The sequence below is a fragment of the Trachypithecus francoisi genome, unplaced genomic scaffold (assembly GCF_009764315.1).
Source record: "Trachypithecus francoisi isolate TF-2019V2 unplaced genomic scaffold, Tfra_2.0 Lachesis_group11, whole genome shotgun sequence".
Classification (NCBI taxonomy): Eukaryota; Metazoa; Chordata; class Mammalia; order Primates; family Cercopithecidae; genus Trachypithecus; species Trachypithecus francoisi.
This window is the reverse complement of record NW_022681456.1, coordinates 106,127,527-106,152,500: the sequence shown is the minus strand read 5'-3', so window position 1 is coordinate 106,152,500 and position 24,974 is coordinate 106,127,527. Positions and strand designations below refer to the sequence as shown.

At 36.7% G+C, this 24,974-nt stretch overlaps 2 protein-coding genes across 17 annotated transcripts in view; one reads left to right on the top strand and one right to left on the bottom strand.

Moving 5' to 3' along the window:
* The first annotated feature begins 10 nt into the window (after positions 1 to 10).
* ETFRF1 (electron transfer flavoprotein regulatory factor 1) lies at positions 11 to 11,059 on the top strand. 11 transcript variants are annotated; one of them, XM_033222663.1, is made up of 4 exons: positions 24 to 140; positions 3,548 to 3,622; positions 8,616 to 8,703; positions 8,787 to 11,059. In XM_033222663.1, exons 3-4 carry the CDS (start codon positions 8,653 to 8,655, stop codon positions 9,006 to 9,008), a joined length of 273 nt encoding a protein of 90 aa, XP_033078554.1. In that variant the 5' UTR covers positions 24 to 140; positions 3,548 to 3,622; positions 8,616 to 8,652; the 3' UTR covers positions 9,009 to 11,059. The 11 variants fall into 11 exon arrangements, with proteins under 11 accessions (XP_033078550.1, XP_033078554.1, XP_033078553.1 ...); XM_033222662.1 differs by lacking the exon at positions 3,548 to 3,622 and adding an exon at positions 284 to 431; XM_033222664.1 differs by lacking the exon at positions 3,548 to 3,622 and adding an exon at positions 8,130 to 8,216 and having other exon boundaries at positions 24 to 144.
* KRAS (KRAS proto-oncogene, GTPase) overlaps positions 9,909 to 24,974 on the bottom strand; it is a 50,100-nt gene continuing 35,034 nt past the window's right edge. For 2 of the 6 annotated variants that reach the window (XM_033222654.1, XM_033222655.1), the window contains exons 5-6: positions 20,144 to 20,267; positions 9,909 to 14,535 (exon numbers count right to left, since the gene is read on the bottom strand). In XM_033222654.1, coding sequence (XP_033078545.1) covers positions 20,148 to 20,267 — 120 coding nt within the window. In that variant the 3' untranslated portion in view covers positions 9,909 to 14,535; positions 20,144 to 20,147. Of the gene's footprint in view, positions 14,536 to 16,786; positions 16,788 to 20,143; positions 20,268 to 24,974 lie in introns of all 6 variants that reach the window. The other 4 variants (XM_033222656.1, XM_033222657.1, XM_033222658.1 and 1 more) reach the window with 3 other exon arrangements.

Below are 24,974 nucleotides of genomic sequence, written 5' to 3'. Positions count from 1 at the left end.
GCCGCAGCAGGCTTTTCCGGCCGGCGCCCCGCCCCCTTTACTGACAAGTTGCCCTCCTCCCTCAACCCCACCGCGCTTCGCAGTAGACGGACAGAGGAGTCAAAGCGGTGGAAGGTTTTGCGGCTCCGGCGTGCCGGAAAGTGCGTGAGTGCCGGCGCCGGGGAATTTTGTTCCGTTTCCCGGATCCTGGGGTCTGCAGGCAAAATGCGCTCTGGGCGAGGACCACCGGCTGTGGGAAGAGGGTTCTGAGCGTCTCCTGACCTTGACGGTTTATTTCCTATAGTGTGTTGGGGCTCAGTCTTTCTGGGAGAGTTTCGAGAAGGGAACCGGCATGCGACTGGTTCAAGCAGCGGACACCCGGTGGGCGGCCCGGGCCACTGCGATTTAAGCCAGCAGGGGGATGGGGCTCATTCGGCAATTTAAAGAGGGAAGTAAGTTGGCTCCAGAGGGTTGTTTATTTTAAGATTAATGACCTTCGGATTCTTCTCTCTGCTCTATTGTTTACTTTCTGTGCAGCGTACGTGTCCTTTTGCCTAAAAGCGCCCTAAACAAGACTAGAAAATGAAGCAATTCCTGGGTAAAATATTCCTTAACATGAAGATTGGTGAGGCCCCAAAGACTCATTAGTTTCCCAAGGTCACAGACTAATTGTACTAATCAGTAGCACAACCTTCAGAATTTCAGTCTCCTCCCACACGAAGAAACGCTGGCACCTTACACCGCCAGGAAAACTACAATTAAGTGAGGCTGTTCTCAAGCCCGACTGAGTTCTCTGTAATTGTAGGGCACCCTGTTTTAGCATTATGAGACCTGAAAATACTTTTAAATTACTGGCACCATTTCTCATCTCTGAATTCTAAGTTTATAATGCTCGATCCCTTCCAGTGTTACTGACTACAGGCATTATTCATAGATAAGTAGTAGGACTAAGCTAGTCTTTGTGGGTTAAAGTGTTATTATCCCCATTGTAACCTGTAACTATTACAGGCTGTGTAATAGTTATTAGCATTTTACATCCATATCCTGGTAGCAAGATAAAAACATTTTAATAGCGACTTCGTACAGAGTTCTTACTCAGTTGGCCGTGGCTGTTATGGAACTTAAGGTTTCCTTTTAAATCAGTTTCAGGAAAACTAATGTTTAATGATAAAACGCCTCAGTCAACTCAAATTAGGATTCTTGGGGGTAAGGAGACAGTACAGTAATCCCAAGTTACCTTAAAATAGTGGGCTTTTAGAGGAAAGGCTTCACTGACGCTCTCACTGTATCTACCCCATGGGGAAGAATGGTTAACAACTTTGGGCACCACGTAACCCCCAGTAAAATGACAATTCTCCACTAGCCTAGAACTGGAACTGGTAAAGTCTTAACTCCTTAGCCTAGAATGACAGCGGGGAAAAACTATCAATAGGGACTGCAACCGCTGTCTCATCCAGCGCACACATCCAAGTTTTCAGAATAATAGGGGGCTTCTCTTAGTCCTTAACTCTTGGCTCTTTACTTAAAACAGTAACCTCCATGACTTCGTGCAGAGTTCAGGAGCAGCCTCAGGCCCTGCTGAACTCAAATTATTTATTCACTACATTGTGAACCCAAGGAGACCTGTTTCTCTTAATGGCTAAAATAAACCTAAATGCTTCAAGGTCAACTGCATAAAGATAAACTGCATTACCTGGCGTGGTGGCTCACACCTGTAATCCCAGCACTTTGGGCGGCCAAGGCGGGCAGATCATGAGGTCAGGAGATCGAGACCATCCTGGATAACACGGTGAAACCCTGTCTCTACTAAAATAATACGAAAAATTAACCGGGCGTGTTGGTGGCCACCTGTAATCCCAGCTACTCTGGAGGCTGAGATGGGAATCGCTTGAACCCAGGACAGGGAGGTTGCAGTGAGCCAAAATCACACCACTACACTCCAACCTGGGCAACAGAGCAAGACTCTATCTCAAAAAAAAAAAAAAAAAAGATAAACTGCATTAATTCATATAAGTTAACATATCAAAGAAGAACAAATTTACCGTAGCCACACTAGTTACATTTTTGCTAGGCAAGTCTTTTATAATACATAATTTGTAAAAAGACCAACAACTAAAAAGGACAACTTAAGCCAGGTCCCTAAAAGCTTTCACAAGTTACAAATTGTGAATTAAATGAAGGTGTGCTGTTAGGCATTAAACAGGTTATAGTTTGCAATTTGAAATTACTTCTATGTAGATTTAATTTTAAATTATGTGAAAAGAACATGGCTCACAAGAGGTGTTTTTTGTTTGCTTGTTTTGTTTTGAGACAGGGTCTCAAAATGAATTTTGCCCAGGTTGGAGTGGTAGAACAATCATGGCTCACTACAGCCTCAACCTCCTGGGCTCAAGCGATCCTCCCACCTCAGCCTCCCAAATAGCTGAGACTACAGGCACACGCGACCATGCCTGGCTAATATTTTTTTACTGTTAGTAGAGACAAGGTCTCACTGTGTTGCTCAGGCTGGTCTCAAACTCCTGACCTCAAGCCATCCTCCGGCCCTGGGCTACCAAAGTGCTGAGATTACAGGTACAAGTGACCATGCCCAGCCTAAAAATCATTCTTAGTAAGATTATTTCACACTGCTAATGGCTGTCTGCCAAAAGAAAAATAAGTTTAAAAAATGAAGTAGTTAATATAGTGGGTTAAATACCCTCATCTAATTTTACTCCCTTCCAAAATTACTAAATCTATAGTAAAATGATATAAAAATAAATTGGAAAAATTGCGACAGGCGATAACAGCAATAAAACTTCAGAAGCTGGAAAACAGGTGAATGAATGTGACTTAGCACACCAGAAAAACCCAATTTACTCTGCAGAATTCTCAAAAGGCACTGAAACAGGGGCCCTGAAATAGGAAGTGGACTACATGAAAGCTATATGAGAAACACCTCTAAGTAACTCTACCCCCTTACTGCCATAAAAGACTAGAGGTTTCTGGAAAAAGTAGTACTCGTCCCTGGACTGGGGCATCCTCAGGCATTCTAGAGAAGCACACTGGAAACAAAATTAAGTGAATTTAGGTATACATAATGCTGGATACAGAGCCTGCATTCCTCTTTCACTTTTTAATGTTTAATAGGCAAATCCTTAGAAGACTGGAAGACTCAACTCTGAGGAACTGCCTAGCCCAGGAGGAGCAATCCAAGATACTGACATCAGAGGTTCCTCAGTAAAGGCCCACTCAGAGCACCCTAAGTGAAGCCCAGAGTCTGTATGCTTCACCCATATATACAGATCTAAAAAGCTTTTGTGTCTTTTCACTCGTAAGAGTAGACAGAAAAGAATGACCAGATTTTGGAAGGAAGCTCAGAAGTGATAGAGACAAAAGCAAGCAGAAAAGCTATTTGAAGTAAAACAACAGAAAATTTCAAGAAAGCAAGAATCAGTGAACTTGAAAGGAAAAAATGCCTACATAGTATGCTTGTTATGTGAATTAGCTCATTAACTAGTAGTAAGTACAATTTTACAAGTATTGATGTAGAAGTAATGTTGGTTCCTGTGTGATTTTTTTTTTCCCCTAGGAAAGAGGAGCCAGAAAAGCAGTAAATGTATAACCTTCAGCAAGAAAAGGTCATGGCTTCACTGCTATGCTGGTGGCAAGTGCCTTTCAGATTTTTTCACTGATTCAAGTGTATATTCCCAGGGTTCCCTCCTCAGCGAGGCATACCCCAAGTTCTGTGCAGCCATTGACTGGGGGCAGGTAGAGTCACCTCTCCTACCCACGAACTGGCAGCCCTGTGGTTTAGATCGATTTCTACTTCCATGTGTTACCTCAGCATCTCTTAGCTCTGTTCTTAGACTTTGGCTGGCATTTCTATTATTTTTTTAAGTTTTGCTGAAATAGAATTGACACTGAATTACACTTATAAAGCATAATTTGATAAATTTGGTTCATACATATACACATCTATATATGCATATTTATAGATATATATGTGCTATATAGTATATATACTACCTATAGTATACATATATAGTATACATATAATTTTTGTTTCCATGGAAACAAAAATAAAAGGAATTACTATGTACTATATACTATATATATCTACTATCTACTACATAGTAGATATATATATACACCATAGTATACTATATACTGAAAATGGCTGACTACCTCTATTTGTAAATATATATTTTAATATATTTTTGCAAATAATAGAAATGCCAGCAAAAGTCTAAGAACAGGGCTAAGTGGTGGGGAAACTACATACTATATACTATATAGTATCTATTCTAACTATATAGATATGTATATATACATACATACGCATATGTATATACACACGCAATGAAGCCATCACCACAATCAAGACAATAAATACATCCGTTATCCACAAAGGTTGCCTCGTGCATCTTTGATTCCTTCCTGGTCTCCAGCCCGTACTCCCATTCCCAGGCTATTTTTTTTTTAGTATTTTTAACATCTCTGTAGTAGTCTCCAGCTATGCTGAGAGCAATCTGAGTGGTCAAAATTAACTGTCCAGGAAGAGCAGAAGTGAAAAACTCAATAGAACACTTGAAAGATGAAAATGAGAAAATCCCCCATAAAACTGAATAAAAGGCTGGGCACAGAGGCTCACACCTGTAATCCCACCCAGCACTTTGGGAAGCCAAGGAGGGTGGATCACCTGAGGTCAGGAGTTCGAGACCAGCCTGGCCAACGTGGTGAAAACCCATCTCTACTAAAAATACATAAATTAGCCATGCTTAGTGGCAGATGCCTGTAATCCCAGCTACTCGGGAGGCTGAGGCAGGAGAATCGCTTGAACCCAGGAGGCGGAGGTTCCAGTGAGCCAAGATGAGGCCATTGCACTCCAGCCTGGGTGACAAGAGCAAAACTCCATGCTTAAAAAAAGACAAATGGAAAATAGTAGAGAAAAAAGGAAGAGAACGTGTCTAGAAGTTCAAACGTCCAAATAATAAAAGTTCCGAGAAGGGAGAAAAAAGAAAATGGGGGAGGGGGGAATCATGAACGAAATCATTTAAAATTTTTTCCCAAATTGAAGGAAACAAGCATCCAGATCGCAAGGGCCAACTGAGTGTCCAGCACAATGGATGAAAATAAATCCATTATCAACACATCACTAACATTTCAAAATCTTCATGGAGAACATTCTGTAAGTTTCTGGGGAGAGAGAGAAAAAATACATCCATACAGAGGATCACTTACCAGGACTGCTTTGAACTTCTTAATAGCAATGGTAAAAGCAAACAGATGAGCAACTGCTTCAAAATGTTGAAAGAAAATTTTTTCCAGCTTTCAATTCTATACTCAGACAAGCTATCAAACAAATAGAGGCAGCCAGCCATTTTTAGACATCCAGGGTCTCATTTACCTTCCATGTACCCTTTTCTAGAAGTTAGGATGTGCTCCGCAGAAACAAAAATAAAACCAGTAAATGCAACACTTTGAAATGTAGAAAATGGGATAATCAACATAGAGGATAGGCAAAAGGAATTTCTGGGAGCATGGTCAAGTGAGATTCCAGTACAACAGTTGTGCTTCTTGATGTAGAGAGCAGTCAGTCCAAAATCAAGCAGTTATGACTCACATTGGTGGTTGTTACGACCAAGATCCCTGCTGCCATTGTACCATCTTTTTAACCTGAGGACATTATTCCTAGGCAAGCCTGGCTCAGATTCTTACTGCCATTTGCCTTGACCATGTGGTGATGAAATTCCTGCTGTCTTCTGTGCTATGCTGACTGGACCAGCTGAGGACACTCACTTTTACCCTTCTTTTTCAACCTATTCCTGAAAGCTGATGTTGGGCACTGGTGAGCTTAAAGCAGAAAATAGTCTTCCTCCTTCCCATTTTTGCTATGTATTGGCCGGAAATCAAGTATCAGCTCTACACTCTGATCTTCCCACATGCTTCAGTTGTGAGGAGCCCAGTATTCACTCATGACATTGCAAATTAACGTCTCCAGAAGGGATTCTTAAAGCCTGGAGAAGGTAAAGCCAGACTAGGACTGTTTGGCTTTAATTAACAGCAGTGTTGTTGCCCCTTTCCTTGCTAGATTCGTGCTTGCTGCTCAAATTGCCGAAATTAAATATTTAGGGCAATGTTCATGAGTGGTGGGAAAACTAAAGAGAATAAGCTGGAAGTCACTACAGGCTATCTTGGTAGAGATGGGGAAGGACAAGCAATTGGAGAGGGGCACATGGGGGCTTCTAAGACTTCTAATTTTCTGTTTCATAACTTGAAAGATGGGTACCCAGATGTATATTTTACTTTCTTTAATTTGTACATTCATATTTTATGCAGTTTCTATGTCTAATACATATAAAAATTTAAGATGAAATACATGAAGGCATTGGTACCCTGACTTTAAAATTGTAAAAGGTGTAAATTTTGCAAAACGCCTAAAGGGGCAGGTGAAGTCACAATGAGAATCTACACTATTGTACTTCGGGGTCCAACCAAAACAGAAGTAACAGGAGAACTTAAATTATGTAGCACAATGATTTTTAATTGAGTATGGTACTGCAATTTTAATCCATAATGATTTTTAATTGAGTATGGTACTGTCATTTTAATCCACATTTTCTGCTAGTTAACTATAAAATAACACTTAAAACTGATCTAAAAGGCTATTTTAAAAATATAAATTGCGGCCGGGCGCAGTGGCTCATGCCTGTAATCCCAGCACTTTGGGAGGCCAAGGTGGGTAGATCACGAGGTGAGGAGATCGAGACCATCCTGGCCAACATGGTGAAACACCGTCTCTACTAAAATACCAAAAAAAAAAAAAAAAAATTAGCCAGGCGTGGTGGCACACACCTGTAGTCCCAGCTACCTGGGAGGCTGAGGCAGGGGAATTGCTTGAACCAGGGAGGTGGAGGTTGCAGTGAGCTGAGATGGCACCACTGCACTCCAGCCTGGTGACAGCGAGAATTCGTCTCAAAAAAAAAAAGTTGTTTCCTGCTTGCCCTGCAGAGTAATTCAGCCCAAAAGTCATTATGTGGCACTGAGCAAGGTAGGCATCTGGGGAAGGGCGGGGGGGGGGGGGGGGGGCGAGAGAAAGACTGGCAAGGTAGTAGCCCAGCAGGGGGTACTGGAGCCCAACTGTAGTGAGGAGGGTGTCTGGGGGTAGGGACTTGTGCACAGCAACAGCCTAGCAGGGGATGAAGAGGGCATCTTGTTAGGGTGAAGAAAATGGTGGCACAGGTTTTTGGAATGGAACAAAAGGTGAGCCTTATCCAGGAGGGAGGAAGTGGTGCAGTGTAAATTGCTTGAGCCCAAGAAGGGTAGGTTGGAGAAAAGGGGGATGAAGAGAAGACCATGCATGTGGGATGGTGGCAGTGGCACTCTGGCATTGGGTGGCAGAGCTCAGAGAGTAGTGTGTGTGTGCTGAATGGTGACAGCAAGAGGAATTTGATTACATAGTGAAAGGAGGGGTGATGATTATAAAAAGTAAATTTATTAAGGACAAGTGGGAACCAGACTTCTCATTGTTAGGCAACAGTATTAAACCCATGTAAAGAGGGGAAATGAAAATAAACCCTGTAGTATTGGAATTGAATGTTAGGTAGCAGATTATGTGGAGATTAATATAAAAGTCACACACACAACACCTAAATCTGCATGTATGTACATTTGCAGCTTTGTCACTCAGGGGACCTGGGAACCGTGACAGTCCCATGGTGATTAGCATTTCTAGCACCCAGACCTTGGTTTCTAAAACATTCCATCCAGATTATAGTTTCTAAATGCTATTCTCCATTAAAAGGACTAGGTTCCTCAGAGAAATAATTTTATAATGGACAATCTTAGCAAGTACGACTTTAATTGGGTAATCAAAATTAACATCAATCAAAATGGAACAAATTTCAGTTGCATCCACCTGATGGGATGCAATGTTAAGAGCTTACTATTCAACTGTAACAGGTAGTGGGAATTATTTTCTAGGTTTAGGCTGTCATGATGCCTTTAAGGAGCCTCCTCTACTCAGTAGCATTAACACATTACACATAAAGAAGCATGATTTATCCCACTGGATGTCACCTGTTCCTCAGGGGCACCCTCTTACAGGTTGTTCATTTGGGCTCCTCTACTATTCCAACCTGCTTAACTCACCCAGTTTCTGCTGTTTTTAGCCTCCCTTTGGATAAGCACCCATCAAGATTTGATCAGGCTTCTGCTCAATGTCCTTCAAGTGGATCTGGCCTTGCCTTGAGAGCATGGTAAAGACCTCTCGTTTGATAAGGAAAACTCAGGCTCAGCATGGTTAATTAATCTGTACGTTATGCAACTGGGATTTAAATCTAACTCATTCCTTCCACTGTGGCATAAAAGGAGGTACATGTACCTATCTGTAACAATCCACTTTCTCATCTTATTTCCTTAATATGACTTCTCATAATAATCGTCTTCTTTGCTTAGTGTCCTGTAGGAAGAAGTCAATTCTGTGACAGCAGGTTATTTTATCTGAAGTATTTATAACTGTATCACAGTACGTGGAACAAAAAAGTTCTCAAGAAATATTTATTGAATTTTTAAAAAGTTATTTTCTCAGTGTGTATAACCTTTTTTGATTTTAAGACTACAATGCAGCTAATTGCAAAAAATTTTCCTTTCTTTAGGCATGTTACACATAAAAGTGGATAATTTACATGGTAAATGAAAATGGCCAATTCTTTAAGAGGAGAAGTACTAAAACTTTATAAAAATGTAAGTAATTATGTTGCCAATTGTATTAAAATGTTGTTATATGACATGGATTGTTTAGAAATACATAATCTTTCTTTTTGAAGCTGCTGTATCTTGGACGAGACTATCCAAAAGGAGCAGACTATTTTAAAAAGCGTTTGAAGAACATTTTCCTTAAAAACAAAGATGTGAAGAATCCAGAGAAGATCAAAGAACTTATTGCACAGGGCGAATTTGTAATGAAAGAGCTAGAAGCCTTGTACTTCCTTAGGAAATACAGAGCTATGAAACAACGCTATTATTCAGATACCAACAAAACTAATTGATCATTACTACTTTAATTTAGCTGACAATCAGTGCCAGCTGTTATGTGTACCAGATATTGTGAAATAATTCTAACTTAAAATGGGAAGATATACATATTGTGTAAAAAATCCCTGAGCTGCCCTACTGAATAGGTTTCAACTTCTGTTCATACTGAGAAATTATCAGCAACTTAATGCTCAATTTTGATACAAACATAGTTTAGCTAGACTACCGATTATAAATGAATGAGCACCCAATTTTGAATGAAAATATAATACATTTAATCCTGTAACTTAATAGGGCTTAGCCAACTTTTAGCTTATTTCTCCATTTTACTGACAAGAGAATGCCATTTACTGAACATTTAATAAGCAAAATAATTTCTTATTTCTCTTAACTTTTGAAAGGAATCCCTTATTTTTTCATCCAATGTGATACATGAACAGCACATACTCAAGGTTCACTCCAAAACAAAGTTTCTGACAGTGATTTAAATGTAGTTATAGAAATAATATGTGTGGAGTTATTCTGACCTTGAAATAGCCTGCTGGTGACTGGCATTACATACATAACTATTCAATTATTTCCATTATTAATGTTGCTGCTGCTACCTTTGGGCCTAAAACCAACTCACCTGTGTATCAATTACCTTCTTTGATAAAAGGAAATAAATAATGTTATTCTATTTTTTTGTCATAAAGGCAGATTTGCTTTGCATCTACTTCTAAATATGGTTTTAAGTTTAAGCAAACACACCTTTACATAATATCCACAGCACCTTTTAGAAATAAAGGATATTTCTAACTTAAAAGCTGCATAAAAAGATTCACTGGTATTCTATAGTGTCTATGGCTTATAAAGTATTCCATATCCATTTCGGGGCAAACAATTCAAATTCCATGAATAAACACACACTCACAGTCACTGTAACTATTTTTATTACATTACAATAATTAGGAGTAGTACAGTTCATGACAAAAATATTACAAATTTTAGATCACTTCACAGCACATACTCCTATAAACATTTAAAAGTTAATTTCAATTAAAAGAGTGGTCATTTTTAATGTTTGATATGACCAACATTCCTAGGTCAGCGCAACCAAATGATGGAAAACAACTGGATCACACTGCATATGTCCCACAAAAGAAAGCACAATGTACAAAATGTGCATGTTTCAGTTTACACTATACAAAAATAGTTAAAATACATTCCAGGTAAACATGTTACATTAAGAAATAGTACTAGTAAGAAATTGGCACTCAAAGGAAAAATGCAAAGAAGTATTTTCAACATGAAAACACAAGACAGTGGAATTGAAAACTTTCGGATAAAACATTGTAACCCAGTTAGCTCTATGTGGGTGTGGTGGGGAGAGATGGGCCCTCAACATTTCTGCAGATAACTTTTTTTTCCCCTAAATTCATCTAAATTACCTATCATTATCCCAAACAGGCACTTCAAACTATTAAACTAAAACACAGATCTTAATCTAGTTATGACTATTCTTCAAGAACTCATGTGAGTATCTTGAGAAAGAAATTTTCATTTTCTGACAGCTATCAGTTGTATGCTATTCAGTTTCTCAATGCAGAATTCATGCTATCCAGTATTAACACAGAAGTTATTAAATAACTGCTGGGTTCTAAAAAACATTACTACATAATTATCAAGAAATCATTACTTTTTGACAAACAGAAATCTTCAGATAGTTTTTACTGTCTAAAAAAATCCCCTAACATTATATACTGTTTGAAGAAAAAAATGGTTAGAAGAAAAAAAAAAATCAATGGAATAAAATGAGATGAACTTGTGCAAACTGTAACTTAACATGCCCCACAAAGTTTCTATGTATGTATTAGGACAAAATTGTGCAATGGTGGCAACGGTTTTGATAACCTATAAAAGTTAGGTTCTAAATTCCTATGCAGTGTGACTCAGTTAAATAGATCCTAGAATGCCTATTTGGGAATATTCACTCAAATGATACAATATATGTATGCTATATTCTTCCACAAACATGTTAATGCCTAAGGCTATGTAATTTAGCTTTAAAAAAAAAAAAAAAAAACTTCAACAAGGATTTTTATCTTTAAGGCGGTATTAGATAACATTTATTTCTAGAATTCTCCCCCTTTAAAATCTCTACAAAAACAAATCTTTTGTTAAACCATTCAAAGTTCACATAAAGGTAATTACCATTACCTTAAAAAAATGCCCATCTACATCAAAAATTCAAGAGGCCTAAATATCCCCTCATAAGAACTGCAGTTCCTGAAGGATGGCCATTTCTTTCTCTGTGTAGAAACAAGAGGTACTGTGTAAGTCTTAACACCCTATCTAAACAATGTTCCAAAGATCTGGAGTTTAGCATAGCAATTCAGAAATCATACTGATTTTTACATAGAAGTTTCCTTGTCTGTGAACTAGTTCAGGCACATGTTTATTTGTACCCAGATAAAACTATTAATTTTTAAGTATATTTTAATTATTTATGCAGAGAAAACTGGAATATTACACATTTGGGAATTTCAATATGAATATCTGACATACACCTTAATGTGTACAGTAACTGTCTCAATAGAATCACATAGTTATGCCAAACTAAAAAAATATATAATCAAGTTTATTCCTTTAAACAATGAAGTGATTTACATAAAGTAGCTCGATCAAAGAGTTTCACTGGAATCATAGCAAAACAATTACAGAGCTGGCACAGGGACCAAACCCCTCTTTGCAAAACTAAAATACGCACTGTGTTATCTCTGGACCGTAGGCTAAAGGCCTTACTCAGATGCTACGGACCACGCTAGCACTAGCTAAGGACCAGGATTATGTCTCTTGTTTGGGGATACCATATACCCAGTGCCTTGTGAAGTGACTGGCATCTGGTAGGCACTCAATAAATATTTGCTGAATAAATGAGTTCTGCAAAACAGCTTTATGAGGCTGAGGCGGGTGAATCACTTGAGGTCAGGAGTTCGAGACCAGCCTGGCCAATAGGGTGAAACCCTGTCTCTCCTAAAACTACAAAAATTAGTCGAGTGTGGTGGCACATGCCTGTAATCCCAGCTACTCAGGATGCTGAGGCACGAGAATCGCTTGAACCTGGGAGATGGAGGTTGCAGTGAGCCGAGATGGTGCCACTGCATTCCAGCCTAGGTGACAGAGTGAGACTCTGACACCCAAAAAAAAAAAAAAAAAAAAAAAGCATTTCTGGTTACTAAAACAATGGAATGTATTACTGTTAACAGGAGTAGTCCTAGTTGTAGATTACCTTAGGAATTCTTTCAGTACTATCTTTATTAAATTCTCCTTCCACTGGATAGGGTTCTGTCTATTCATACCAGGTTTGAAAAATCCTACTGTCGCTAATGGATTGGGCAGCAAAGAGATATTCAAAGGATTGGCCACCACCTGAAAATTAGTGATTAGGTCAAATCCCATTATGGTATCTGTCAGATCCTCGAGCCCTGAGGAAGTAAGATGTAGGGCATTTTGATGTGACTTAATGGGAAAACTTCATGGAGATATCCATAGCAGCAGTATATCTTTCGGTTAGGGGAACTAGAAGTATTAAAACTGCATCAAGTCATGGGGCATGTGGAAGGTAGGCAGGCAAGATGACACTAACATGGAAGGAGAGTCCTAAAACGAGAATGGATATTCAAATATAAACTTCACCTCTTGCACAATTTTGCCCAAGATTGGCACTGAAAATGGTGTAACATAGGTTAAAAAGTTACAGATTGTGCTGAGCTTGACAAATAAGTGTATCCTTATGTAAACGGAATATAAATCACATAGTTGTAAAAAAACTAAGAGTTTGAGATGACTTCTTTGAACATGAAGAAATGGATAGTAAGTGATGTCCTCAAAATCAGAGTCCTAAAAGACAACTATCTAGAACCTAAGTCACCTTCTTCCTAGTCCAGTGATACTTTCACCTCACCATGCCATCTCATTTCATACATTTTAAAATAAGTAACATTTTAATTTTATCAAAAGGATTTTTATTAATATTTTTAAAGCATTATTCTTAAATATGGATCAGACTTGAAAAGTATTTATGAAATGCTAATTTAACCAGTGTTAAGAGAACTAGCCAAACCTAGAGATTGTAAAACTTTTTCACTTTATTGTTTGAAAAAAAAATTAATGTCTTGGCACACCACCACCCCAAAATCTCAACTTTTGAGTTAATATTAAAAAGTAATTTTTAAAAAAGAGTTCATTTTCTTAAAAAACAAAAGCAATGCTCTTGATTTGTCAGCAGGACCACCACAGAGTGATAATGTATCTTGTTGACCTATCCAAACTGTCCTAGTCCCTCCCCATTTGGACCAGCCAATGCATGACACACTGGATGACCATGGGGACACAGTCCATGCTGTGAAACTCTCTATGAAAGCTCAAAGGTTCACACAGGGCCTGGCCATGCAACCTTGGTCTCTTCAACACCTACTAAGCTATAACTGGCCTAAATAATCTTTAACATCACAAGCAGAATTAAAACTACCTTCAAAGACTGAAGTTGAAGAAAAGATTTAAAGTTATACTATGAAAGAGCAATCTGACACAGGGACACTACATTTAATTCCTATGAGAATTTTTTATACATGTTAAAATTTTTTCAATTATTATAAAAATTTAGTAGCATGTAAATATAGCCCCAAAATGGTTGCTATAATCCCCATTTCATACTGGGTCTGCCTTAACAGGAAAAGCTATTAGGAGTCTTTATAGTAATTTATCTAATGTGAAAAGGAAACGGCCTTATAATAGTTTCCATTGACTTGTAATTTTTTTCCATTTTTTTTTTTATAGAAAAAATATAATATTTTGGGGAGAGTGACCATGACTAATAGCAGTGGAAAGGGAGACAAAACCTTTGTGAACAGTGTAACTTTACATTCATCAGGGATGACAAACTATAGGACATGATGCCTAGAAGAATCATCAGGAAGCCCATACATTTGTGTTCCCTCAATGTTTCAGTAAAACCAATTAGAAAGTCTCAACTGAAATTATAATTAGTAATTAATCCATTTATGTGACTAGATAAAACACAGAATAGGGATGATTCAGAAGCTTCATTAATTTGTTTCACACCAACATTCACAATTGGTAAGAAAAATAAGAAGTAATCAACTGCATGCACCAAAAACCCCAAGACAGAAATCTTAGGTATTCAGTTTCTTTTTCACAGGCATTGCTAGTTCAAAAACCAAAACTCTGGGAATACTGGCACTTAGAGGAAAAAAAAGCTTCCACTGTCATTTTAAAATAAGCATGTAAGGTAAAAGCTAACAGTCTGCATGGAGCAGGAAAAAAATTAGGTAATGCTAAAACAAATGCTAATAATTTAGTGTAATGTACAAAAATTACCACTTTTACTAGTATGCCTTAAGAAAAAAGTACAAATTGTATTTACATAATTACACACTTTGTCTTTGACTTCTTTTTCTTCTTTTTACCATCTTTGCTCATCTTTTCTTTATGTTTTCGAATTTCTCGAACTAATGTATAGAAGGCATCATCAACACCCTGAAATACATAAAAAGTATTAAAATGTGAATATATACGATGGCTTCATGTGTACAGGTAGCAAATTTCCATTATTAATGGAAACAATATTAAGAAAGGATTTTTTATGTTTCTCTTCAGGCAACTGAATATATATTACATATATTAGACTTTTAGAATTCCTAAATATCATCCACATAGATGTCAATATTATAAACAGGAACACTCAATATTCACAAAAGACAAGGATAACCAATGGCACAGAATTTTAAATAAGATAATGACTTTTTCACAGGAGAACTTAATTTGCTATTTTTTCCACATTGGCAAACGTAAGTCACCAAAATCCAAATGCATGTGTGTGTGTGCACACTAATTGTCCTTCTGTTTCTGAACTTTAGATATAAGCCATGCAACTGTAAACTGTTTTCATAAGTCTTGACACACAGTAACAGTATTTGAGCTCTGGTTCTACACTTATGTAAAATCCATTGGATTTAAAAATTTACCAAGAAGTAAACAGTATTCGAACATCCTATTCCAATAAATTTATCAAGAAGTAAACAGTATCTAAACATATTATTTCAGTTTTCAAATAATATGTATTAAGGGATTAGTTTCAATTCATATATTTATCATTAAGAAAAAGGTTTAAAGTGACCCCAATACAGGAGAATACCACTTAAAAAAAAAAAAAAAAAACTAATACCTCAGATTTGTGGAGAAATTAGCTAAATCATTTGAAAGATCTTACAGTTTACCAATTTGGAGGAGATTCTCTCTTTATCCCATAAAGTTTTAATTTCTGTTTAATATATTAGGTATTCAAAAGCTTGCCATATAAAGCTAAATATCCTGTCTTCAAAGAGTTTAACAGTCATTGTGACCACCATCTATTTATGATTAAAGCAAGGTTATTTAAATTTAATGGCTAAAAATGATTTTAGGCCTTAATAATTTTCAACCTAATAGTATACAATGTGAAAAATGGCACTCTCAAAGTGGTAGAAGAGATTTCAAACCTGCAATACTTAAATTATGCAAGATCCATACACAAGTCAATTCTTGTCATGTCTCCAATTAAAATAAAAATATAAATAATAGCAAAAAATGAAGAAAAAATATGATTCTCTCTGTATTTTAAAGCCTGTTCAACTGAGTAGTAACTATAAAAAGAAAATCTGTTAACCTCACAATACTTCCAAACCTAGACAGCAGAGGGAGTCTTAGACACAAATACCCAACACATTAAGTTGTATAAATCAAGCCACTTTAAGAACAATAGAAACTGGGTTTTTACTCATTGTAATCCCTTCTGTTGGATATTATAAACTATGTAAATAAATATATTATAAAAATTACATGTGTAAAAATATTCAAGTTATATTATCTTGAAATTAATTTAAAATGTTAAGTGGGCCAGGTACAGTGGCTCATGCCTACATGTAATCCCAACGCTTTGGGGGGCCGAGATGGGTGGATCACTTGAGGTGAGGAGTTTGAGACCAGCCTGGCCAACATGAAATACTAGAAATACATTTTGTACTAGAAATACAAAAACTAGCTGGGTGTGGTAGCAGGTGCCTGTAATCCCAGCTACTCAGTAGGCTGAGGCAGGAGAATTGCTTGAACCCGGAGAGGCGGAGTGCGTTGCAGTGAGCTGAGATCGCACCACTGCACTCGACTGGGTGACAGAGCGTGACTCTGTCTCAAAGAAAAAAAAACAAAAAATGTTAAGTGGTATTTCTCTTTTACTGTACTACTAAGATTAACAATATTTCAAAATAATAAAATTTGGAGCATGAACAATGAAAATTAGCTGCAGTTAGTGAATTTTCCTAATAGATCTACAATTCAAGAAAGTGTGACCAATATTTTAAGAGAGGTAAACACAGAATGGGAATGAGAGGCTTGTCCACATTAAGCAAACAGCAGGATAAAAACCAGCATTACTTATTTGAGCACTAGTGAATAAATGTCTCCAGTAAAGTCCCCAAACTGCACTTACTGTTGTTTCTCAGTCTCTAACATCATTACTCATACCACACAAACATATGCTTCCGTCTATCCCAAAGGAGAAAGGAAAAGTGGTAAGAAATAATTTATCAGCAATACAATACCATCAAGGTTTGACTACATATATGTATGTGTATGTGTCCCTTCAGGCTAAACTCTTTAACATACAGAGGGGAAAATTTCCAATGATATAATAAAAATTATTCTGTAGCTTGCCAGCACTTGACAATTTACTTGACAGTTTAGAATCATAAACCCTTAGAATGTGATGGAATCTTAAAAGAGGATCTAATCTAACTCTCTTACCGTACTGCATGAATTAATTCCCTCTGATCACATCCTTATGTAATCTACTCCATTTCTACTACTTTTACAATGAAGAAAAATGCCAATGGTACTAAAATGGTAAAGCAGAAAACAATGAAAAACCATGTGATGGATACAGATAAGACATTTTATGGTGAAAACATAGAATTTGATAACATTACTTTCTAAGACTAACAAAGATTCTAGGCTTATGTTACACTGAACTCTCCTCTACATCATCTTGTTAAAATTAAGTAATTTTGGCCTGGCGCAGTGGCTTACACCTGCAGTCACAGCAATTTGGGAGGCTGAGGCAGGAGAACTGCTTGAGGCCAGGAGTTTGGGACCAGCCTGGGCAACACAGCAAAAACCTGTCTCTATTTTTAAAATAAATAAATAAACAGACAGATAAATTAAATTAAGTAACTAATTTCAATCATGAAGGAAATGTCACAACCTACACAGAGCAATGAATTTTTTTTTTCTCATATGAGAACTAATCATTCTCACACATACACATAAGTAGCCCAGTAATTATTTTGGTTACATATTATCTTTTTCAGGACTAAGAAAAGCTAATTTATATGTTTGTCATTGTTAAATGTTTATTTATTTGCTAGAGGTGGGGTCTCATTACGTTGCCCTGGCTGGTCTTGGAACTCCTGGCCTCAAGCAATCCTCGTGGCTTGGACTTCTAAAGTTCTGGAATTATAGGTGTGAGCCACTGTCCCTGGGCCAAAACTTTTTTATTTTTACTTTTTTTTAGAGATAGAGTCTCTTTCTGTTGCCTTAGGCTACAGTGCCATGGCACCATCATAGCTCCCTTCAACCTCAAACTCCTGGGGTCAGGCAATCCTCCTGCCTCAGGCTCCCAAGCAGCTGATGCTGCAGACTCACACACTACAGCCAGCTTGTCAAATAAAATTTTTTAAATTGTATTTCATTTAAAATTTTTAATTACCAAGTATACTTCTCTTTTATATAAAATACTTCCATGTGTACTGAAAAAACAAGGATTTATCACATCAAACAACTGTGAGACATTCACCTACAGTCACTGTATAAAACATAATTTGTACAAATTAGAAATTTTAGAATAGTATATGCTTACACCTTTGTTTTAAATATAAATTAGAGCATAACATTTCTTATTTTACTCTAAACAGTTCTATTTTTAAAATCATCTAATGGTGAGACAATAGGAGGAGAAAATAAAAACTTAAAACCACCACCTAAATCTGGTCATGGTACTGTTATTTAAAATGTGTAACTTTTCAAACTGCATTGTTAAATTTGCAGTATTTTAGAGGTTGTGGTAAAATTTAACATGCAAAATTGCTTTAATTGCAAAATATTGCTTTACACAATGATACTCAAAGACTATTAAGAGTTCATAAATTTCAATAAAAATGCCAGTCATACTTTGTTTCTGAGTTTAGTAGATTAGTATGCCACATAATATCTTTCGGGATTGAGTCTACTATTCAAATGTGTATTTTATACTTTTACGAAATACCTAAAATTTATATAATAAAGAACACCAACTTGTAATAAATATAATAAATGATATGCTAGTTTTTGAAAATTGTAATTTCATTGCCTATTAAAAACATGATATATTACAAACAATATGCATCCAAAGCTTAAGCTTCGCCATGAACTTTATGATACCTAGTGAAGTACTGTCTTAGCAAGACAGAGTTTAATATGGGTTGGTTTAGAAATGAAAATGAGAATTCCACGCAATAAATATTTACGGGGTAGTTACTATGTGCCAGGAACCTTACTAGGCAATGGGCGTGCAAAGATTAAAAATATGTAATTCTGGCTAAGATTTTGCTGTCAAATAATATAGGAATGAAACAGAAGAGGTTATTTCAACATAACATGGGAAGCATATAATAGCTAAGGATAGTATTCTGGGAATACGCAGGAAGGGCTCCATGCCTAGTCTAAGGGTTTCAAGAAAGATTTTTAGAGAGTAGGAGACCGGGGAATCATGAGAGTGTTAGCTAATTCGTAAGACTAGGGATAAAAATACTGGCATTCCAAACAAGAGCCAAGACTCAAACTCAAGGGAAGGTAAGAAATAACATGTTATTTATTTATAGAAGAACAAAAGAAATTCAGGCAAGATGAAGTTTTTAGATATAAGACCAAAAAAGAGCTGGAGTGGTGGGAAGGTAGTAAGGACTATCTGCGACATGCTGTGGAACATGAGATTTTATTCTATAGCTAAAATGAGTTTTTTGTTTTTTTTTTGAGACGGAGTTTCACTCTTGTTGCTCAAGCTGGAGTACAATGGTGCAATCTCGGCTCACTGCAACCTCCGCCTCCCAGGTTCAAGCGATTCTCCTGCCTCAGCCTCCCGAGCAGCTGGGATTACAGGCATGTGCCACCACACGCAGCTAATTTTTTGTATTTTTAGTAGAAAAACGGCGTTTCACCATGTTAGCCAGGCTGGTCTCGAACTCCTGACATCAGGTGATCGCCCGCCTCGACCTCCAAAAGTGCTGGGATTACAGGCATGAGCCACTGCACCGGGCTGAAAATGACATTTATTTAAAGTGTATCTCCCCGGTTGCACAATGAATGATGGCCGCAACTGGTAAATCAAATAGGAGGTTCAAACAGTCGAACAAGAAATGATAGGGGCTTCAACTAATGATGACATAAAAGACACACAATGTAACATCACAGGAATTTGTGGATACTTCCAAATGGGGGACTGGGGGAAAAGAGAGCAGTAGGAGTCATCCTAAAATTCCCAAGTTTCTCACTGGGATAAGAAAGTGCTGTACTGCTGATGCCACTGAGCTGGAGAACTTAGGCAGAAGAATGGTTATTTGCTTGTAAAATATCCAAAAGAAAAAATACATTTAAGAGTGGCTTTCTCCCACCTTCTGGGCCATTCAATATTACTGATCTCTACTCTCTCTCATATTTTTTTCTCCCTACCTAACAACAACAACAAAAAGCTGCTTATTATCTCAAAACTTGAGTATGGTTTCCCTTAAAAATAAAGGTAAATATCAGTTCCCAAATATTTAGTTTACTTAAGACTCATTAAATCATTAGACTTTATGCCAAATATAGATTAGTCTACTACAGCCATCAAAATTGTCTCAATTATAATTAATTCTCAGTAGATTAAAAATAAATGTACTAAGTATGGAAACAAGTTTCTTATCTTTTAATACTTTAAGTTAGAATACTACACCTAAGTAGTTCTAAAGTGGTTGCCACCTTGTTACCTTTAAAAGACATCTGCTTTCTGCCAAAATTAATGTGCTGAACTTAAACTTACCAGATTACATTATAATGCATTTTTTAATTTTCACACAGCCAGGAGTCTTTTCTTCTTTGCTGATTTTTTTCAATCTGTATTGTCGGATCTCTCTCACCAATGTATAAAAAGCATCCTCCACTCTCTGCATTGTAAAACACAACTTCTTTAAAGTCTGTTTCATTGGTAAGAGTAATTTACTGGGATAGCCATGTGCAAGAAGTTTGAGATTATGAGCTTGAGATTTTTTTTTTTTTAAACAGACATCAGACTGTTTGAATAAAACTGAGGATGCAGTTTTAAAATATGGGCTAGAATCCTGGTTTGTTCTTAAAAGTCAGTTTTGTTTTCTAATGGAATTAAATTTAAAAATTTTTAAATTAGGAATTAGGAGAGATTATGACAAGCCTAAACACATTTATTAGCATCTGTTTGTCAATTAATGCAACCATTTTAGTTTGCTAATCTTGGAATTAAAGCCTAAACTGAAGTTAACTTTAAATTACTTCTTTGACTTAGGGAAAAAGTGATTTATGTACTACTGATTCCCACGCCCTCCCCCAGGGGAGAATGAGAAGAAAAATGGTAAAATATGGACATGCAACCTTTGTTAAAAAACAACAAAAACATAAAAGAATCTCAAAGATGAGTCAAGAAACTGGAACCTTGAGTTTTATTTTAAATTTTAACACCTTCCAATCTATTTCCAGGGTCTACAAGTGAGGCTGAGACTGGGTCTTCTGTACATATTTAACTACATTATTAAATTAAAATCTTAAATGAGAGCTGCTTACCATAATATAAAAACATCATGAATTAAAGGACACACACAAAATAGGAGCATTTTGTATCCTTACTACAAGCTCTTTTTTTGTTGTTGTTTATTTTTTTTGTTTTGTTTAGATACAGGGTCTCACTGTGTTGCCAGGATGGAGTGCAAATGGCACGATCATGACTGCAGCCTCGACCTCCCAGGCTAGGTGATCCTCCTGCCTCAGTCTCTCAAATAGCTGGGACTACAGGCAAGCACCACCACACCCGACTGATTTTTGTACTTTTTGTAGAGACAGGGTTTTACCACGTTGCCGGGGCTGGTCTCAAACTCCTGAGCTCAAGTGATCCGCCCACCTTGGCTTCCAAAGGGCTGGGATTACAGCCATAAGCCACCAAACCTGGCCTTACTACAAGTCTTAAAAATAATTTTTAGAACAGTGTTCAATCATACTGGCTTTGTACCTTCTATTCTAAAATAGAGTTTTTCCTGCTTAAGCCTATGATAAGAAAGCTATAGACAACAGGCACAATCATATACTGGCCATATGGAGATAAAAGTTTTTAATCTTTTCCAATCTAGAAAATTAGGCAGTCGTCAAAGGGGAAAAGGGCTTCCTTAACTGTGCTGCTAGTTTGTTCAGAAAAGCGTACCATCAAAGTAGGAGCATAGAGAAATGCACAGAAATATTAATCTACATGTAGTGCAAATTAAAAGATGTAATATCGTGTTTCTTCTTCTAAAAGGTAAATATTTTTTGAAGCTGCTATATTTTACTCCACATTTAATTTTAAGGGAATTCTATTCTTTTATCTTAAAATTAAGAATGAATTACCTAATTTGGGGATTGGCATATATATTTTAACTTTCTGAGATCCCTAACATCAATGTTTCTACTGAACCAAATGTAACAAAGTGGACCTAGCACCTAAAAAGTTAATATATCACAAGTACCATTTTGTAGTTTTAAACTCAATCACACACAGAGAATTGGCAACTAAGTATTAGTTGACGTCAACCAATGGCTAGGGCTTCATTTTTGCACACATAAGTCATCTGTACATCTACTGCCTACAGTAGTTACACACCTCAATTCTTTAAGGCACATTCATTTTTAGAAATCTCAGAAGTGTATTAAGAACTGCTTTAGTAAAGTACAGAAATTTACCTCTAAAGTCAAACTTTAATTTAAAATTCATAATGTTAAGTTTCAGTTCAAAAAGCAGGCATTTAAGTAACGTGATTATATATTAAAATGCGTATCTCAAGTCATTAACATATACCATCCAGTGATATATTTCTATTTAATAATGAAAATCATTATATTCTAAGAACATTCTTATTTTTAATGGAATCAATTTAGTCAACTAGTTCGCTAAGCCAAGTGTAAATACAAATTTTCAACTACCTTTGTTGGCACTTTAAATTAGATACCTACTTACACCTGTATATAAAAGAGTTTAAGTGTCAGGTGTGGTGACTCATGCTGTGGTACCAGCACTTTGAAAGGGCAAGAGATGCAGGAGTTTGAGACCTCATCTCTACTAATAAATCAGGCATGTTGGCATGAGCCTGAAGTCCCAGCTACTCAAAAGGCTGAGGCAGGAGGGTTGCTTGGGCCCAGGAGTTTGAGGCTTCAGTGAGCTATGACTGCACCACTGCACTTCAGTCTGAGCAACAGAGCAAGACGCTGTCTCTAAAAAAAAAATTTTTAATCGTTTTACAGTTTATATTTATCATTAACCCTCAAAAGGTTGTTTATTATTTTTACCTTTGTCTTCAAAATATTATGTATCCAAAATTTTCATTAATAAGCAACATAAATAATTTAAGGCACTAAAATAACTTTGTAGCATGTAAAATGTAAAGCATGAGCTCTGTAAGATATTTTCACAAATGATTCTCTTTCAATTTGAAAATCAATGTAAGAAATTTAAAAATATGTATATACATATACACACACAAACCAGGTAAAAGCTCATATTTTCATAAATTTTCTAAGAATGTTAACTTCTATTCCTGTTTAAAAAAAAAAAGTTATAAGGTCAATGTAGAAGAACCAAAACATACTATGAAGGAGAAAAACAGTATTGGTCCTCTACTAATTTAGCAGAAGCAAATTTTGATTTTAACTTATTTCTAAAATCAGTTTGAATGTGTCTACTTTTGCAGCGTCAGCATCCCCACCACCAATAGTGAAATACATGATTTTTGTTTCCAGCAATGCAGAGAGAGAATTGGAAGCCAATAATTAAAAAGAAGAGATTATTATCCACAACCAAGAATTCAGTGTCAGGACCTCAGTGGTTCATATAATTAACAGCACAGGGTAACTTTTTCCATTTCTTATTTTTAGTAATGAGAAATTTAGGTTTTAGAGTATCAGTTATTTACTACAGTTTTTCAGACTTAGTTATTTCTTCATAATATGCTTGAAAGTCATACTGACATCATGAGAACATTATTCTTGTGTACACTGTAAACCACTGGCACTGGCTCTTATTTTTTAAAATGCATCCAGTATATACCTATGAAACAAAACACTGGTTTTTCACATTCCAAAATTTGTAGATAATTTTTAAAGACAAAATATAGCTGAAACAGATATTTAATACCCACTGACTACTCACTAAGCTCTTAAGTGGCACACAATGATTTTTTTGAGAATAGGACTTGTTCCCACATATACTCATTTTGTGTTTTTTGTTTTTGTTTTTGTTTTTTAACTTTTTCTTTTTTTTTTTTTCTTTTGAGATGGAGTCTCGCTCTGCTACCCAGGCTAGACTGCAGTGGTGCGATCTTGGCTCACTGCAACCTCCACCTCCGGATTCAAGCGATTCTCCTGCCTCAGATTCCCGAGTAGCCAGAACTACAGGCATGCACCACCACGCCCAGCTAATTGTTGTATTTTTAGTAGAGGGGGGTTTCACCATATTGCCCAGGCTGGTCTCAAACTCCTGACCATGTGATCTGCCTGCCTCAGCCTCCCAAAGTGCTAGGATTATAGGCATGAGCCACTGCGCCCAGCCTACTTTTGTTTTTATATACATATACTCATTTTCAAATGTCACTTATTGAACTTTAAGAACAACTGAAAATACGTGGGAACAAAAGTATACAACTTTAAATATGTAAATTTTTTAAAATCAAGAGACTGACAACATTTTCAACTCAACTATTATCTGAAAACATACTTGTGAGGCCATGGAAACAAAGCACTCCATAAAGAGAAAGAACAGTTAACCAAAAGTATTCTAAATCTTGCTAGGCTATGCTTTTACTAAGAGATTTTGTTTAAGTAAGTTTTTGTTCCTGTTGAATCTGCAAATTCTTGCAAAACTCTGTCAAGGAAACAACACACCAAATACCCTAACTATATACAGATGCAAGACTACCAGCCTTTCGTGGCAGAAGGGCATGGAGGAAAAAGATGTATTCTAAAACCCAACTGTGTGCACCCCTGACTTTCTCAAGCAATCTTGCCACCCACAGCCTATCTCATGTACTACTGAAATGCAGAAAAACCACTACTTGGGAGACTACCATGGTGCACACCAAGTGCACAGTAACTGTTCTGTCAATTTTTAACTCATAAAAAGCTGAAGTGCAAAATATTGATCTCGTAGGCAAACTCAACTACTATTAAACAGAGATATAGCACATAAGGAGGTTGTATTGCAAAGCCTTCTTTAATGGAGTTCTTCTAACAATTTAAATACCTAGAAATTAACAACAAAACCAGGAAATTAATCACTCAACATTTTTAGGTTCGTAAAACTAATTTTCACATTATACTTAAATTGAGACCCCCAGAAAGCAAAAAAGCCAGATGAGGAGTAACAGATACCCTGAAGACTCTGCTTCTGTCATTCACCTTACTGAACCTTCCCACTTTTGATTTTAGCAGACTGGAAAATACACAGTTCTCATAGTGTCAATGTTTCAATTTTGACAGCTTTTGCCAACATGGCCATGCACTGTCCAAAGGGACCAGGAAAATCTGTCAACAACCCAGATAAATGTGAACTAGGTAACAGTCCTTATACACTAGGAACATAGGGACCACACAATGTACTAGCA

What these genes read in the sequence shown, in the direction of transcription:
- ETFRF1 (XM_033222659.1), top strand. Translation starts at nt 8,653, where the DNA reads ATGAAAATGGCCAATTCTTTAAGAGGAGAAGTACTAAAACTTTATAAA. An exon ending in TACTAAAACTTTATAAAAAT is followed by an intron (nt 8,704 to 8,786) that starts GTAAGTAATTAT and finishes TTCTTTTTGAAG; the next exon opens with CTGCTGTATCTTGGACGAGA.